Source organism: Ranitomeya variabilis, chromosome 4, assembly GCF_051348905.1.
Source record: "Ranitomeya variabilis isolate aRanVar5 chromosome 4, aRanVar5.hap1, whole genome shotgun sequence".
NCBI classification, from domain to species: Eukaryota; Metazoa; Chordata; class Amphibia; order Anura; family Dendrobatidae; genus Ranitomeya; species Ranitomeya variabilis.
In genome coordinates this window covers 627597179-627615429 of record NC_135235.1, presented here as the reverse complement: position 1 = coordinate 627615429, position 18251 = coordinate 627597179, and the positions used below count along the sequence as shown (strand labels likewise).

The 18251-nt window shown below is 47.2% G+C and overlaps 1 protein-coding gene across 1 annotated transcript in view; it reads left to right on the top strand.

The window, feature by feature from the left end:
* Positions 1-6067: 6067 nt before the first annotated feature.
* TRIM16 (tripartite motif containing 16) overlaps positions 6068-18251 on the top strand; it is a 31482-nt gene continuing 19298 nt past the window's right edge. The window contains exons 1-2 of the mRNA XM_077253587.1: positions 6068-6678; positions 17037-17132. Coding sequence (XP_077109702.1) covers positions 6178-6678; positions 17037-17132 — 597 coding nt within the window. The 5' untranslated portion in view covers positions 6068-6177. The remainder of the gene's footprint in view (positions 6679-17036; positions 17133-18251) is intronic.

Below are 18251 nucleotides of genomic sequence, written 5' to 3'. Positions count from 1 at the left end.
TTGTAGGAATACGCTGACAATCGCAGCATGCTGCAATTTTCTCAGCCCGTAAAATACAGCTGCGATATATACGGCTGATAGGAGCTGCCCCATAGAGAATAATAATAGGTCCTATCACTGTTGTCCTAATAACACAGCCTAATACAGTTCCCCAATAACACATCCAGCTCCCATGCTCCCATAAAACAACCACCTGCTGTGTCTTCAGAATACATTCACCTGCTGTACCCCATAACAAATCCACACACTGTGCCCCATAACAAATCCACCCAGTGTCCCCATAGCACTTCCACCAGCTGTTCCCTCATAACATATCCACCCATTGTGCCCCCATAATACATTCACCTGCTGTGTCCCCATATTACATCCACCCACTGTTCCCCATAACATATCCACCCACTGTGTCCCATAACTAATCTAGCCACTGTGCCCCTGTAACACATACAGACACTGTGTCCTCATAACCTATCCACCTGCTGTGCCCCTGAGTCGCCCACCAGGGCAGCGGGGTACTTGGTACCGGGTCTGGTCTTAAAGGGGAAGTCATCACGATGGCTGTGACTCGGTCCGTGGCCCTGGGCGCCCAATTAAGGGGACTTTTTTTAGGGGAAAAGTGTTTATAAGTCTGTTGTGACGCCACCTGTGGTGTTCGGTCAATAGTGGGACCGATGCTGTGTTAAAGGGGTCCTCTGGGGGAATGTTATTGCAGCACTGATGGTACACTTCCCACAGGTGAAGCGGGGTCCCCAGGGGTCCTAAGGTGTATGGTGGTGATGCCGATTGCCGGTAAATGAGTAAAGGACAAGTCTTTACCTGGTTTACTGTAGTTGGCAGGCCACAGACCAGGGCACCGGCAACAGGTACATAGGAGTCCAGGCAGCTAGGAAACAAGCGGAATCCCCTTGGCAAGTCAGGTTAGGAGCCTTCCACTCTGCACTTGCTAAAGTCCCTTGCTGCCTGAAGTGTTCCAAACAAGGTCCTAATTCTTTCAGTTCTTTCTCCTGTCCTGGGACAGGTACCTGTATGGCAGGCAGCTTGAGCCGTACTTTCTGGGGTATCTACATGGTGACTCCAGGCTCTAGAGTGCTGCTTTGCCACAGGCATAATTTGGGCAATATCGGTGTAATCCTATGCCCTCCAATTCTTCTGAGTGTCCTACAGTTTCACTCTAGCCTACGGCTCCTGGTACCCGGTTTCTGCGCTTCGGCTCTGAGGGTGCCCGGTCACAGTTCCCCTCTGAGCCCCGTTCCTCTCCTCTGCTCCTTTCCTGTCTGTCCTCGCTCACAGACTGTCCATACTCACTGGTCTCCTGGGACCAACTGTCTCTGTCCACTGTCTCTCTCAGACTGTCTGACTCCTCCTCCAAACCAGGATCTTTATTCAGGGAAGCTGCCATAAAACAGGGTTTTGAGCTCCCCCTCCTGGCCTGGATTCAGAATGTGTTGTGTGTGATTTACCTGCCAAAGAGATCCCTCTTGTTTCCAAGCATAGCACTACCCTCCCCGAGAGGAAGGCAGCACTACTGTGGTACCCGAACTCCTGGGGTGCCACACCCCCGTAATACATCCACCCAATGTGCCCATATAAAACATATTGAGACTGTGACCTAATAATAAGCCTTATCACTGCGCCCCCATAACACAACCAATACAGTTCCCTCATTATACATCCTGCCACTGTGCCCCATAATACATCCAGCCACTGTGTCCCCATAAAATATCCACCCACTGTGCCCTGACAACATCCACCTGCTGTGACCCATAACAAATCCACCTGCTGTGTCCTCATAATACATCCACCCACTGTGCTCCCATAACAAATGTATCCACTGTGCCCCCATAACAAAGCCTAATACATTTCCCCATAACACATCCAGCTACCGTGCCCCCATAATATTCAGCCACTGTGCCTCCATAACAAATCCACCCACTGTACCCTAATAATAAGCCCTATCACTGTGCTCATAACAGAACCTAATACAGATCCCCTATAACACATCCAGCTACTGTGCCTCCATAATATTCAGTCACTGTACCCCCATAATATTAATCCACAGTGCCCCATAATATGCATTCACTGTGCCTCCATATTTAGCCACTGTACCCCCATAATATTGAGCCACTGTGCCCCCATAATATTCAGTCACTGTGCCCCCATAATATTCAGCCACTGTGCCCCCATAATATATTCAGTCACTGTACCCCCATAATACTGAGCCACTGTGCCCCATAATACATTCAGCCACTGTGCCCCCATAATACATTTAGTCACTGTACCCCCATAATATTCAGCCACTGCGCCCAATAATACATTCAGTCACTGTGCCCCCATAATACATTCAGCCACTGTGCCCCCATAATACATTCAGCCACTGTGCCCCCATAATACATTTAGTCACTGTACCCCCATAATATTCAGCCACTGCGCCCAATAATACATTCAGTCACTGTTCCCCATAACACGTCCACCCACTGTGCCATGATAAAACATATAAACACTGTGCCCCATAACACATCCACTCACTGTGCTCCCATAATCCATTCCTCCACTGTGTCCTAATAATAAGCCCTATCACTGTGCCCCCACAACACAGTTTATTACTGTCCTCCACTAATGCAGCCAGGAATCGGTAGTACCTATGGAATTCCGGCAGTGCCCTCTTCCTCCACCCAGAGTTATATGGGAGCAGCGAGTCCTGCACCACCTGATAATAAGATGGGACCACATTATGAACTTCTGGTTATTCGGATTTCTGAACCATTGGCTGCGGGACTTAAAAAAAATGCAGTTATTAATAGATGTGTATAATAATCGCCCGGGATGCGGAGGAAATCCTAAGTCTCTGCGAAAACAGAATATCTCTACAAAGTCGCTGCCTGCAGAGATCTGGGCAATGAGACGTCCTCCGAACAGGATGTCCAGGAAGTTGTGGACAGGAAGCTTGGACCAGAACCAGGACAGGCGGCCGCTGGAACCTGTACAGCAATTGTGTCACATGAATGATGGAGTCACCACTGACCGAGACACCACAAATTCCTCACATTAAAGGACCCTCGGACTCATCGCACCACTAATGGGGTGATCCCATGGCACATTTCTGGCTTATGGCCGGGGCATGACCAGGGGTGGATTAAGGGTAGCCAGGGCCCCGGGCTGTTCAGACACTGTGGGCCCCCCCCGGTCATGTGACGGGGGGTCATGTGACGGGGGGGTCATGTGACGGGGGGGGTCATGTGACGGGAGGGTCATGTGACGGGGGGGTCATGTGACAAAGATTTTGTAAGCCGCCACTATAACACGGTAGACACTTTTGGCCGGGCCCTACTCTACTGTAACCTATTAAGTATTTGTTAAAATATGCAATACAATTTAAGTATATTTTGATTTATTTTTCAATTTTTAAAATGACCAATAATATCACATACAAGGAACAAATACCACCGCACCATGACCAGACCACATATTACAACTACAGTGATCGAATACTATCACATACAAGAAACAAATACTGCTACACCATGTCAAGACCACATATTACCACCACATGGTGACCAAATAGCACATACAAGGGACAAATACCGCAACACCATTTCCAGACCACATGTTACCACCACATAGTGACTGAATACTACAATACTGATCAGTGATAAAAAAAAACAAAAAAACCACAATACTATCACCATAAGTGCCAGTATTCACAGGAGATCTATACTTAGTATGCAGTGTCTGTGTAGAGGTTATACAGTGATCACCGGTGACATTATACACAGGAGCTCTGTATATAGTGTATAGGTAATACAGTGATCACTGGTGACATTGTACACAGGACCTCTGTATATAGTATACAGTGTATAGTGTCAGTGTATAGGTAACACTGACTCACCAGTGACGTCTCTAGGTGAAGTCCTTCATCTTTCATCCAGCACAGACCGCCATCATTTCTTCCAGTCAGGGCTCGTCTCTGCAGGAAATAACACAGTTATCTAGAGCTGCGCTTGCAGAACACATTACTTAATTTTTCCCAACTTCTACATTACACAACATGAAGAAAAAAAGGCGACATAGTGTCACTCTGCAAAGTAACAGGACCGCCCCCCCATTTAAAACAATCTACGGTACTCAAAATAAAATAAATACATCACTGCAGTAATAATATCCCTTAATTAGCCCCTATGATAATAATATTTCCCATCCTGGCCCCGTGTGTCTCATTCCTGGCTCCAGCCATATGTTCTCGCATCCTGCCCTCATGGGTATCCATTCTACCCCATATGATCTCCCCATCCTGCCCCATCTATCCCCATCGTATCCATCCTGACCCATGATCCTATCCTGCCCCATGTCTTTCATTCTGCCCCGTGTCTCCAATCATGCCGCATATCTACATTCTGCCCATGCCTCCAGTCCTGCCCCCAGTGTGTCCAGCATACTGCCCCCAGTGTGTCCAGCATACTGCCCCCAGTGTGTCCAGCAATCTGCCCCCAGTGTGTCCAGCAATCTGCCCCCAGTGTCTCCAGCAATCTTCCACCAGTGTCTCCAGCAATCTGCCCCCAGTGTCTCCAGCAATCTGCCCCCAGTGTCTCCAGCAATCTGCCCCCAGAAATCTGCCCCAGTGTCTCCAGCAATCTGCCCCAGTGTGTCCAGCATATTGCCCCAGTGTCTCCAATATTGCCCCCACCCCGTGTCTCCAGCATATTGCCCCCAGTGTCTCCAGCATATTGCCCCCAGTGTCTCCAGCATATTGCCCCCAATGTCTCCAGCATATTGCCCCCAGTGTCTCCAGCATATTGCCCCCAGTGTCTCCAGCATATTGCCCCCAATGTCTCCAGCATATTGCCCCCAGTGCGGGCCCCCTCTGCCCACCGGGCCTATACGCCAGTCAGGGCAGTAATGCCCTGACTGGCGGTGGGCAATCTGAGCGGTAGCCGAGGGCCCCCCCACACCGCTGGGCCCTGGGCTACCACCCAGATTGACCCCATTATAATCCGCCCCTGGGCATGACATAAGCGTCTGATAGATGTGGGTCCTACAGATGGAATCCGCATCTCAAGAACATGGAGTCAAGATGAAGCAAAGCAAGTCACACCATTTGCAAATTTGTAAGGTCTCCTTTTAAAAAGGGTTCTAAAGTACGTTATTACAGCCTGACTTGTGCATGGCCAGAAGGGCTATTACCCCTCCGGCACCGGTATCAGGTGCAAACACATAATATATGGACACTGATGTATTTAGTGATTTGTATCTGTACAAAAAATGATTTACTCTGAAAGTCTAAGTGGTGCAGCCTTAGGATTTGGTCCTCAGATGAGCATATGACCAGGATTTACAATAACATGACTGCTTTCTTCTAAAAACAGCGCCACCCATGTTCACAGGTTGTGTCTGGTATTACACTGAGTTAAATTGGTCTGACATACAATACTCCTGACAACCTGAGGACAGGGTGGGGTTACTCCTGGACAATAATAATGACCAATTTACTGGAGCTCCCAAATCATTCAGAACAGGAGGAGCAGCTGAGGTGTCCATGACACATGTCCCTTCTTCTGCATTGCCCTAAGGAAGAGCAGTACTATTCTGGCTGCTCCATTAAATGTCTATGGGGGTTGGTGGAAATTTCCACAGTGAGGAGAAACAGTTACCAAAAGTGATCAAATACTTGCCAAAATTGGGACCACCCAGGGATGTCCCCCCCCCCCCAAGCGATTCAGGAATGATTCAAAAAATGGCGTAATAACTACCCTTTTTGTATACGGCAAAGGGTGTGATCACGCGGGGGTATTTTTCAGCTTTCCCGGATCCCTTTAATTTCAGGAATGCGCCACTTTTTATTTGCATGCTTTTATTATCTAGCAAGGTTAGAATGAATTCTGCACTTTACACTTGGCAAATTCTCAGGCTTGTTCTTCTTGCAGACCAGCTGATGTCAGCATTGTCCATGTCCTTGTTTTTGCCATTGCTAAAATTCACACACAGTTTGTTTGCCAAAAAGGAATGCATGACTGGAAAAAAGGAAGCCCAGTCATGTGGGATTCTCTGTTGGCACTGCTTTCCGGAACCCAATCGGTTAAATGCTTCGGGCTCGGTTACTCAGTCAGGTGTGGCCTTCTGTAAACCTGATCTTCAGCTGGAGAGAAAGAAGAAAAGTTTGTGGCTGGAGCTGGGAGTTACTTGAACATGGCTGAAACAAAGATAAACTCCAAGCCAGTCTCCAAATGCCAAAGCTGCGTGGAAATCTCATCCATGGCCAACCACGAGGAGGGCAAGGTGGCCAAAAGCCGCTCCGTAGACGAGATGAGAACGCTAAATGGCTCCGCAGGTGGAGAATCCAAAATATTAAATGATCCATCCATGGAGAAAATTGAGGCGCTGACTGGTGATGAGGTTTGGTGTGACTTCTGCATGGAGACCAAAGTGAAGGCTTTGAAGACTTGTCTTACATGTATGGTCAATTACTGCGCTGCCCACCTCAGACCCCACATAGATAACCCCAAGCTGCTCTCCCATCAGCTGGTGCCACCTGTGAATGATGCCGCCTTGAGATCCTGTAGTGTCCATAATAAACCCCTGGAGTGGTTCTGTAAGGAGCACCTGATGTGTATTTGTGAAGAGTGTGCCACGGGAGACCACAAAGACCATGACCCGATTCCTTGTGCAAAAGCAAGAAAGCAGGTGGAGGTAAGACCTTAAAGTGATGTCGGCGGTCCTAAAATGGGCAAAATGGGACTTGTCAACTGTTATACGGAAGAATGTCTTTTCGTTCACAATCCTCTTTACTTGCCCTTGTAGTGATGTCAGCAGGTGATACCCCCAAAACACATGGAAGGAACAGGAGTTGTGTAACAATTAAATGTCTAACAAAGCAGATTTTTTATTTTTTTTTTCAAATATATCCTAAGATGCATTTTATAAAAATAAAAAAATTGAACATTTCATGTATGTGGGTAGTTAGATATGTATACATTTAAAGAATGTGTATAGTCAAAATGTTCTAAAATTTATGGATGTCTGAACAAGCGTGTGCATGATGTGTCCGGATGACAACGCCTGACATGATGAGTCTTGTTCACAAGGAAAACGACTGTCATTATCTATAGTCACAAACCCTGAGATGAAGGCGAAGTTCAAACGTTTTTAAGGTGCCAAATTCATGAAATGTAATATAACTACTGCCCCCTATAAATAAGAAAAAAAAAAAAATATATATATATATATACTATAATATTGCTCCTATGTACAGGAATATAACTACTATAATAATGCATCTATGTACAAGAATATAACTACTATAATACTGCTCCTATGTACAGGAATATAACTACTATAATACTGCCCCCTATGTACAAGAATATAACTACTATAATACTGCTCCTATGTACAGGAATATAACTACTATAATACTGCCCCCTATGTACAAGAATATAACTACTATAATACTGCCCCTATGTACAAGAATATAACTACTATAATACTGCCCCCTATGTACAAGAATATAACTACTATAATACTGCTCCTATGTACAAGAATAGAACTACTATAATACTTTGCAAAAGCATGCACTGCTGGTCATATAGTACATAAACATGCTTAAAAACAACTAATTTGCCTTGTGCAGGACACTAATACTAACCCAATTGTTGCTTCATATAATTGGATAGTGTGTGTTGCCTGGAAAAACTCCATTAATTAAAAAACAAGAAATACTGTCACCAAGGTTTATCTATGTAATCTGAGAGAAGAATTATGTAGGGGTCGAGAGCCTGATTTCAGTAATGTATCATATACTAGACTATTTTGTTTTTCAATAAAAAAGTGTATTATCAGCAGGAGATTATCACTACAGGACTAGGTGTCTTATGCCTCTTGGTCCGAACATCACCGCCACTGATCAGCTTTCTGTCAATACACAGACAGCTGCCGATCAGTGGAGTGGATGGGGTTATACAGAGCTCCGTATTCAAAGATCTGCAGCAGAGAAAACTGTGATTTTATTACAACTGCTGCACGCAGGAAACCTGGTGACACATTGCAGGAATCAGGGTCTCTGCCCCTACCTCATGCACTTCAGATTACATAGCAAAAACCTGCTGACGGATTCCTTTTATATGGAATTTTCACTTTTAAAAAATGGTCCCCAAATGATGGAACTGGTATAAAATAACAATATCCGACTGGTGTTTACCCTACTTGGTTCATGTAGTCTATATCTGCAGAGCTGCGTGACCGGCTGCAGCGGTGAGGTAAGCTGTCAATGTGATGTCACCGCTGCACCCAAAACACTAAGGCTATGTGCACACGTTGCGGATTTGCCTGCGGATTCGCAGCAGTTTTCCATGCGGTTTACAGTACCATGTAAACCTATGGAAAACCAAATCCGCTGTGCACATGGTGCGGAAAATACTGCGCGAAAACGCTGCATTGTATTTTCCGCAGCATGTCAATTCTTTGTGCTGATTCTGCAGCGTTTTACACCTGCTCCTCAATAGGAATCCGCAGGTGAAATCCACACAAAAAACGCAGGAAATCCAGTTAATCCGCAGGTAAAACGCAGTGTGTTTTACCTCCGGATTTTTCAAAAACGGTGCGGAAAAATCAGCACTCGAATCCGCAACGTGGGCACATAGCCTGTCACAGAAATAGTACCAGCGAGTCCACGTTGGAGCCCTTAAGGGTGACTTCTATTAGACTATTGTTGTTTTACAAAAGTTCTATTATTTGGTGACCATCTTTTTGGAAAAATGGAAAACCCACCCCTTAAATGTCACTTTTGATATTTAAGCTCCTGGCACAAGTCTATCTCCGATTTCATAATCAAAAATATTGCTCACTGACCCTCATATCTTCGAGTATGCTCCCACATCTGTAATCGCTGGCGATAACGTTATAAGATGAAGTAGCTACGTAACGGACAAGTTACCATAGGTGCAAATTATCCTTCAGATGTGAGGATTCCAAAACTCGAAAACTACTTATTAATGTCGGGGTATCCAGATGGGGAGAAGGTTCGGATGAGAACAGAATTCTGTTTATGCTCTGTATGCAGGGATGTGGCAGTTAGTGAATATGTTAAAACTGTTTGATCAAACCGTATCGAAACGTGATGACAATTATCAGTATTTTTCCTCTGAAAATGGCAAACTTTTTTTTATATTTTTTTTTTATTATACACTGCTCAAAATAATAAAGGGAACACTAAAATCCCACATCCTAGATATCACTGAATGAAATATTCCAGTTGTAAATCTTTATTCATTACATAGTGGAATGTGTTGAGAACAATAAAACCTAAAAATGACCAACGTAAATCACAACTAATATCCCACAGAGATCTGGAGTTGGAATGATGCTCAAAATCAAAGTGGAAAATGAAGTTACAGGCTGATCCAACTTCAGTGGAAATGCCTTAAGACAAGGAAATGATGCTCAGTAGTGTGTGTGGCCTCCACGTGCCTGTATGACCTCCTTACAATGCCTGGGCATGCTCCTGATGAGGTGGCGGATGATCTTCTGAGGGATCTCCTCCCAGACCTGGACAAAGGCATCTACCAACTCCTGGACAGTCTGTGGTGCAATGTGACGTTGGTGGATGGTGCGAGACATGATGTCCCAGATGTGTTCAATCGGAATCAGATCTGGGGAACGGGCGGCCAGTCCATGGCTTCAATGCCTTCATCTTGCAGGAACTGCTGACACACTCCAGCCACATGAGGTCTGGCATTGTCCTGCATTATGGTCTCACAAGGGGTCTGAGGATCTCATCTTGGTACCTAATGGCAGTCAGGCTACCTCTGGCGAGCACATGAAGGGCTATGCGGCCCTCCAAAGAAATGCTACCCCACACCATTACTGACCCACCGCCAAACCGGTCATGCTGAAGGATGTTACAGGCAGCAGATTGCTCCCCGCGGCGTCTCCAGACTCTGTCACGTCTGTCACATGTGCTCAGTGTGAACCTACTTTCATCTGTGAAGAGCACAGGGCGCCAGTGGCAAACTTACCAATCCTGGTGTTCTGTGGCAAATGCCAAGCATCCTGCTCGGCGTTGGGCTGTGAGCACAACCCCCATCTGTGGACGTCGGGCACTCAGACCATCCTCATGGAGTTGGTTTCTAACTGTTTGTGCAGACACATGCACATTTGTGGCCTGTTGGAAGTCATGTTGCAGGGCTCTGGCAGTGCCGCTCCTGTTCCTCCTTGCACAAATAAAGTAAATAAACACGGCACTCTGTGGGGATATGAGTTTTGGTGCTTGAGTAGGGTATCCAACCCTCAATAGCAAATGTCTAAGAATAAACCGACACTCAAAAGGTTTGTGAAAATACAGTTTATTCTTATCCAGACACAGAACCAGTTTTGTTGTTGAACGTTTTTGGTCCCAGGTGGACCTTCTTCAGAACAGTTCAATTTATCTGGAATGTTAGGATAATACGTATGGCCAGTAGGAGTCCCTCTGATAATATTTAAGCTATCACCAACACTAAATGCAGTGTATAGACCTGGGGTAAGTAGTGCACTAAGGCGCTTAGAGGATCCGGTGGTCAGCACGTAGTGGAGCTCCAGCGCTGGTGGCGTTCTGTGTCGCTGGGGGCAACGCGCTTCCCCCGGCGACACAGAACGCCACCAGCGCTGGAGCTCCACTACGTGCTGACCACCGGATCCTCTAAGCGCCTTAGTGCACTACTTACCCCAGGTCTATACACTGCATTTAGTGTTGGTGATAGCTTAAAGGGAACCTGTCACCCCCCCCCCCAGTCGTTTCAAACTAAGAGAGCCACCTTGTGCAGCAGTAATGCTGCATTCTGACAAGGTGGCTCTTTTACTTCTGGGTGCTGTAACTAGATAAATAATCAGTTTTATAATTTGTCTGAAATACCTGGTCCTCAGTCAAGGAGGCCGGCATTTCCCCCCTGCTTTAGACGCCACACTGCTGTCACTCACATCTTCTTGGCGCCACCTCCTCCTCACCGCTGTTTTGAAAATAGCCGGCGCCTGCGCTCTTTTCCCCTGCCTGGTGCAGGCGCAGTGAGCGCTGCCAGTCTTTCCGCATACCGTATATACTCGAGTATAAGCCGACCCGAGTATAAGACGACCCTCCTAATTTTGCCACAAAAAACTGGGAAAACTTATTGACTCGAGTATAAGCCTAGGGTGGAAAATGCAGCAGCTACCGGTAAATTTGAAAAATAAAAACAGATGCTCCATACTGTTCATTATGGCCCCATAGCTGTGCCATATAGTGCTCTGCACCGTTCATTATTGCCCCATAGCTGTACCATAGAAAGCTGTGCCATATAGTGCTCTGCACCGTTCATTATTGCCCCATAGCTGTACCATAGAAAGCTGTGCCATATAGTGCTCTGCACCGTTCATTATTGCCCCATAGCTGTGCCATATAGTGCTCTGCACCGTTCATTATTGCCCCATAGCTGTACCATAGAAAGCTGTGCCATATAGTGCTCTGCACCGTTCATTATTGCCCCATAGCTGTGCCATATAGTGCTCTGCACCGTTCATTATTGCCCCATAGCTGTGCCATATAGTGCTCTGCACCGTTCATTATTGCCCCATAGCTGTGCCATATAGTGCTCTGCACCGTTCATTATTGCCCCATAGCTGTGCCATATAGTGCTCTGCACCGTTCATTATTGCCCCATAGATGTACCATAGAAAGCTGTGCCATTGCTGCTGCTGCTGCAATAAAAAAAAAAATGACATACTCGCCTCTCTTGCTTGCAGCTCCTCAGCGTCCAGTTCCGGCGTCTCTCTGCACTGCACTGACTGATCAGGCAGAGGGCGGCGCGCACACTATATGCGTCATCGCGCCCTCTGACCTGCACAGTCAGTGCGGAGAGATGCCGGGAAGATGGAGCGGCGCCCGGCGTGTGGAACGCGGACAGGTGAATATGTAATACTTACCTGCTCCCGGCGTCCCGCTCCTTCCCCCGGACAGCTGGTCTTCGGTGCCGCAGCCTCTTCCTCTATCAGCGGTCACCGTTACCGCTCATTAGAGAAATGAATATGCGGCTCCACCACTATGGGAGTGGAGTCCATATTCATTTCTCTAATGAGTGGTCCCACGTGACCGCTGAACAGGGGAAGAGCTGTGGCATCCGGAGACCATGGGACTGCAGGGACAGCGCCAGGAGCCCCGGAAGCAGGTAAGTATGCCTCAGCGCCCTCACCCGCCGACCCTGCCGCCGACCGTGACTCGAGTATAAGCCGAGAGGGGCACTTTCAGCCCAAAAATTTGGGCTGAAAATCTCGGCTTATACTCGAGTATATACGGTATGCAGCCCAGCTGACTGCGCCTGCGCGGCCGCCCTGCCTGTGAATCCCAGCCCCGCAGTGACTTATGATTTATTCACATTGCGGGGCTGGTATTCACAAGCAGGGCGGCCGCGCAGGCGCAGTGAGCTGGACTGCATATGAGGAAAGACTGGCAGCGCTCACTGCGCCTGCACCAGGCAGGGGAAAAGAGCGCAGGCGCCGGCTATTTTCAAAACAGCGGTGAGGAGGAGGCGGCGCCCGGCGCCAAGAAGATGTGAGTGACAGCTGTGTGGCGTCTAAAGCAGGGGGGAAATGACTCATTGACTGAAGACAAAGTATTTCTGACAAATTATAAAACTGATTATTTCTCTAGTTACAGCACCCAGAACTAAAAGAGCCACCTTGTCAGAATGCAGCATTACTGCTGCACAAGGTGGCTCTTTTAGTTTGAAACGACTGGGGGGGGGGGTGACAGGTTCCCTTTAAATATTATCATAGGGACTCCCCTACTGGCCATACGTATTATCCTAACATTCCAGATAAATTGAACTGTTCTGAAGAAGGTCCTCCTGGGACCTAAAACGTTCAACAACAAACTGGTTCTGTGTCTGGATAAGAATAAGGCTACTTTCACACTAGCGTCGGTTGCTGTACGTCGCAATGCGTCGTTTTGGAGAAAAAAAATGCATCCTGCAAAGTTGCCCGCAGGATGCGTTTTTTTTCTCCATAGGCTTGCATTAGCGACGTATGGCCACAAAGACGCCATGCGACGGATGCGTCGTGTTTTGGCAGACCGTCCGCACAAAAAAAGTTACATGTAACTTTTTTTGTGCTTCGTGTCCGCCATTTCCGACTGCGCATGCGTGGCCGGAACTCCGCCCCCTCCTCCCCGGACATTACAATGGGGCAGCGGATGCGTTGAAAAACTGCATCCGCTGCCCCCGTTGTGCTACTTAACACACTGTCCGTCGGGCCGACTGTTTGCGACGGCCCGTACCGTCGGACTAGTGTGAAAGTAGCCTAAACTGTATTTTCTGTTTTTCACAAACCTTTTGAGTGCCGGGTTATTCTTAGACACCTCCTTGCACAAAGGCTGAGATAGCGGTCCTGCTGCTGGGTTGATGCCCTCATATGGCCCCCTCCACATCTCCTGGTGTACTGGCCGTTCTCCTGGTAGCGACTCTGGACACTACACTGACAGACAAAGCAAACCTTTTTGCCCCAGCGCGCGTTGATGTGCCATCATGGATGAGATGCACTACCTGAGCCCACTTGTGAGGGTTGTAGAGTCCGTCTCATGCTACCATGAGTGTGAAAGCACAACCAACATTCAAAAGTGACCAAAACATCAGCCAGAAAGCGTTGGTACTGAGATGTGGTCCCCACCTGCAGAACCACTCCCTTATTGTGTCTTGATAATTGCCAATAATTTCCATCTGTTGTCTATTCCATTTGCACAACAGCATGTGACATTGATTGTCCGTCAGTGTTGCTTCCTAAGTGGACAGTTTGGTTTACTTGGAGTTTTATTCTGTTGTTTAAGTGTTCCCTTTATGTTTTTTGAGCAGTGTATTCCCCTCTCCCCTACACTCCTCCCTATCTACCTAATCCCCAAATTTGTTTCTTATACTTTATTTCCTGTGATGTTTCACTTGAGGAGTCTCAAACATGACGTCGCAGGTGGCAGGGGCTGCATTCGCTCCCACAGTGTCAATCGCCCCTCCTGGAACATGATTTGCTGGAGTTACTTACTACAGTTTCATGGCTCACCTACCTCTGAAATCATCTTGGGTGATGGATGCTGCGGAAGATGTGAGTGAAGCGCCGACTCTCCATTCCTACCACCGCCTCTGTAGCTTCTGTGTAAGAAGACCTCATCAGGGGCAGAGATAGAAACAGTGAGTGACACCAGCACCACCCCACAGCTTCTACCACTGCCTTCAAAGGGGGCAGTGATAGAAGCTGTGAGCGCAGCGCCGCCTGATGAAGACGACAACTTTGTGGTAGAGATAGAAGCAGAGAGCGGGCACTGCACTCGCCTCTCCCACAGCGTCCACCACTGGAATCCAGGACATTTTCAGAGGGGGTGGCGATGCAAGAATTTAGTGAGTATCTACAGCACTGTCTCCTAGTGACGTCCTGTTCCAGGAGGGGCCGTAGACATTGCTGGGAAGTAAGTGGAGCGCCCCCACACCGCCGCAGGGCCGAGGGGTACCCGGAGCCGGGCCTCTGGGTCTCAGTCCTGGGGTTGTCACGGTGGCTAGACCCGGTCCGTGGCCCTGTCTGTCAGTGGGGGGACGTCCGGTGCAGTAAGTGGTGTTGTAACGGTGCGGTTGTGGGGTGCAGGTCGCGGTAAATAACGAGGACACCAAGTTGCAGTCTCTTTACCTCTTTACTGGAGATCTCTGAGTCCTCAGTCCAGAATACGGTTCACCAGGCTGCGCAAGTCCGGCCGGTCCAATGGTACTTCCAGAGTTCACTTCACAGGTGGAAATCGGTGCCTTCCTTCTTAGCGCTATGTGTTGTAGTCCTTCCCTGCTGTGCTTACGGAAAGTACCCCACAACCGTTGTGTCTGTTTCTTAAGTTCCCTCACAACTCGATTAAATGATGTTCTTCTAATCGTCCGTCCCTTCCTGATGTTACAGTTAGAACGGCACCCGTTTGTCGGGTAGGCCTGGAGTTCTTCCGGGACCCTAGAGACGCCCCTCTCCCGCAATTGCCTCCCAAGACTTCATAGGTGATATGTGTTAGACAGCCCGCCTTAAACTGACTGTCCTGCCGCTGTTTAGAGTATTGCTTGAAGCTGAATGTTATAATACTCCCTCGGCGTTCCGGCCACCGGTAGTGCGCCTCAGTAGGGTGTTGCTCCGGTCTTACAGCACGACCCCTACTGGAATTCTCCTATCGCTTGATCTCGTTTCTCACTCAGCACAATCTATCTCGCTTCTAGTCCTTTCTTGGGCCCCGCCGCTTCCCGGAGCTGGCGCGGACCCGTTACGTTCTTTCCAATGCCAAGCCTCTGTCAGGATCCCACCCCTGACAGAGACCCTACTGTCTCTTCCTCCACAACACCCTCTGCCACTAGGTGTTGCTTCGTCCAATCCAGTCAGCTTTCTGATCTAACTTCCTGCCTGACCCCCAGTTTACCCACTATGGTGGGGAGTGGCCTAATGAATAGAACCCTTAGCTCCCCCCGGAGGCCCGGCTGTGAAATGTATTGGTGTCTGTGATACCTGATCAGATGAACTCCTTCAGTGCCATCGGACGCACCATGGCTCCCCATAGTGGCGGAGCCACAGTACTGCAACGACCAGGACTCTGGGGCGCTGCATAAGCGCAGTCTTGGCCTCCTGCGATGTCACATTTTGAGACTCATTTCAAATGATACAATCACAGGAAGTACAATAAAAACATCTAGTGATTAGCAGGATAGGCAGAAGTATACGGTGTCGTGTAATGAAGCAAATTACAAAAGAGGTTAAAGTATAAGGATTGATGGTTAGAAAATACATTTTAGGTGCCGGCCCACCCCTTTAACTTGCAGTAATAAGGATAGTGCAGAGCTGTAGGTGATGGCTGGTTACTGGGGCTTTTTTCTCAGGTGCTGGATGCCAAATGGTGCCCCTAGAAGCCATTTTGCCTTGATGAGTACAGGGCTAAGGCAGCGAACTGATTCATTGCTCCCGGGAAAAGGTAAGCCCAGCTAACAATCTGTCAGAGGGAAATGTATAAATGGGGAATGAGTCAACCAATCATTAGGAACCGCTCACCTAATTGGTTTCGGGTGGAGTTTCCCACCATTATTCCAAGCCAATTAGCCACTAATTCATCATCCTGATCTGGGAACAATATGAGATGAGCGGACTACTCCTCATAGCCACAGCCCAGGTCTCTGGCCATAGATGGGAGCCCACGAGTTTCCTTGCCCTTCTGGATAAAAGACTCTGCTTATGATTAGCCGAGCTGGTGAGACATCACCTGTGCGTTGCACAGATGACAGCCCGCCAGATGGGCGAATCAAATGCTGCACTGGGGAACCCGCAAGCACAGCAATTGTGTGTCTCCCATTTCCGTGGCCAGAGTGCACTGACCTGGATTGAGGACACGAGAAGCAATCCGCTCATCGCATTGACAGGTTTGTCTCAACTTGTTAGGTGGGTAAAATTAAAAAAAAAAAAATTAAAAAAAATGAAAGAATATTTAATTGTATAGTTTACATTTTGTAGCCTAGATTACCGACCACCTCTGCAGTCTCCATATTAGCCATTTTCGTAAGAAAGGAGAGCAGCACCTGCAAGCTCTTTGCTTTGCAGCTTGAAAGAGCTGCTCTGAAGCTGGCCAGATTGCTACATCTGGTCACTTCATTCCCTCTACGCTCCTCTGAAGCCACAGAGACAACGGTATCTCTGATATCAATATTTGAGTGCTACGTTTGGAATGGCGGTGTCACGGTCTTGCTGTCCCAAACTCAACCTTCAGCTCATGCTCCTCCATGTAAGCAGGAAGTCAATCAAGAGATACTCTGCACTCCTGAATAAAGATCACAAGAAAACAATCCTACCAGTCAGCGAATGGGTTAAGATTGGAGTTAAGTTGTTCTCACCTCGTGCCTCTGTTGGTGGTGGGGGGGGGGGATTGGGCAGGATGAATTTTGTGTTTGAAGCTTCTTTTAGATTTCCTTATTTCCTTAGGAGACTCATTTGAAATGCCTTAGTGGAAACTCTTGCACGCCCCAGTGAATAACCTGTATCCTCTTTCATTCCTCCAGTTGGAAGTTCAGGAGATAGTCACGGAATACGACTGGAAGCTGAAATGTGCAGAACATTCGATCGTCAAATTGGAGGCAAACACAACATCTATACAGGTAGCCGACCAATTGTCCACGGAGTCACAAGGGCTGACAGCCAAACTTTGAGAGACCAAAAGTGACCAGAGATGACAATCTGTCGAAACCTTGATTAGAACATGAGGGGTAGTCAAAATCCACATTTGTATGGGTTGTACAGAATTATATACGGTATTTAAAAAAATAAATGTATTTATATTTTTTTGCATTTTTACCAAGAACTTGTTTGGTATTATGGCTTGGCTTCCTTCCTTTCAAGTGTGCTACTGTTTTTGGAAGAAAGCATCCATGTTTTGGAAATTTCGAACTTAATAGAATTGTTTTATAAGTCCCTTCTTATTGTGGACCATAAGGCTACGTTTACATGATGAGCTTTTGACGCTGAGTATTTTTGAAAAAATACAAGTAGTCTATCTTAATGGATTCCGAAATGCTGCAGAATATCTGCAACATCAAAAACTTACCATAAAGCTCATTGTGGGAACTTAGCCTTATGAGACATTTTCTCGGGGGGAAAAAGTCCAGTGTTCTAATTGAAGACATCTGCAGACCTTCTTCTAGGAAAAGCAAAGTGGTGCATGGTTTAAAAAGCTTGGATGAGAGTTAACATTTTTTTTTTTTTTTTAAGGTAGATTGTTTAAAAATAACAAACTGAGGCACACTTACCTTTCAGAGCCTCCCAGGATTCGGGGGAGGTCGCTCCAGAGGTCTCACTGGTTCCAAAACTTTTCTTTGTTCTTTTCAGAAGTCTTGGCACCATTGTAACCAGTGATTGGCTGAAGCAATCAGTTGACTAAAGGTATCATGTCATTGAAAAAACAGCAGCAGTCCCCTGACTGCTTCAGCCAAACACAGGCTGTACTTGTGCTGTGATTTCTGATCAGAGGAGACACCACTTCTGGAGCAACCTATACTGGATCTCACTGTTGGACAACCTTTAAAGGGAATCTGTCAGAAGGATCAACCCTACTGAGCCATCTCTATGGTCATGTAGGTCATAGGAAGCTGAATAAAATGATGCCTTGATAGCTGCGATCCAGTGTCTTATTCCAAAGAAATTCACATTTCTCTCAATATGTAAATGAGCTGTTAACATCTATAGGCTGGACATAGATCTCCCAGAGAATCTGCTTCAAT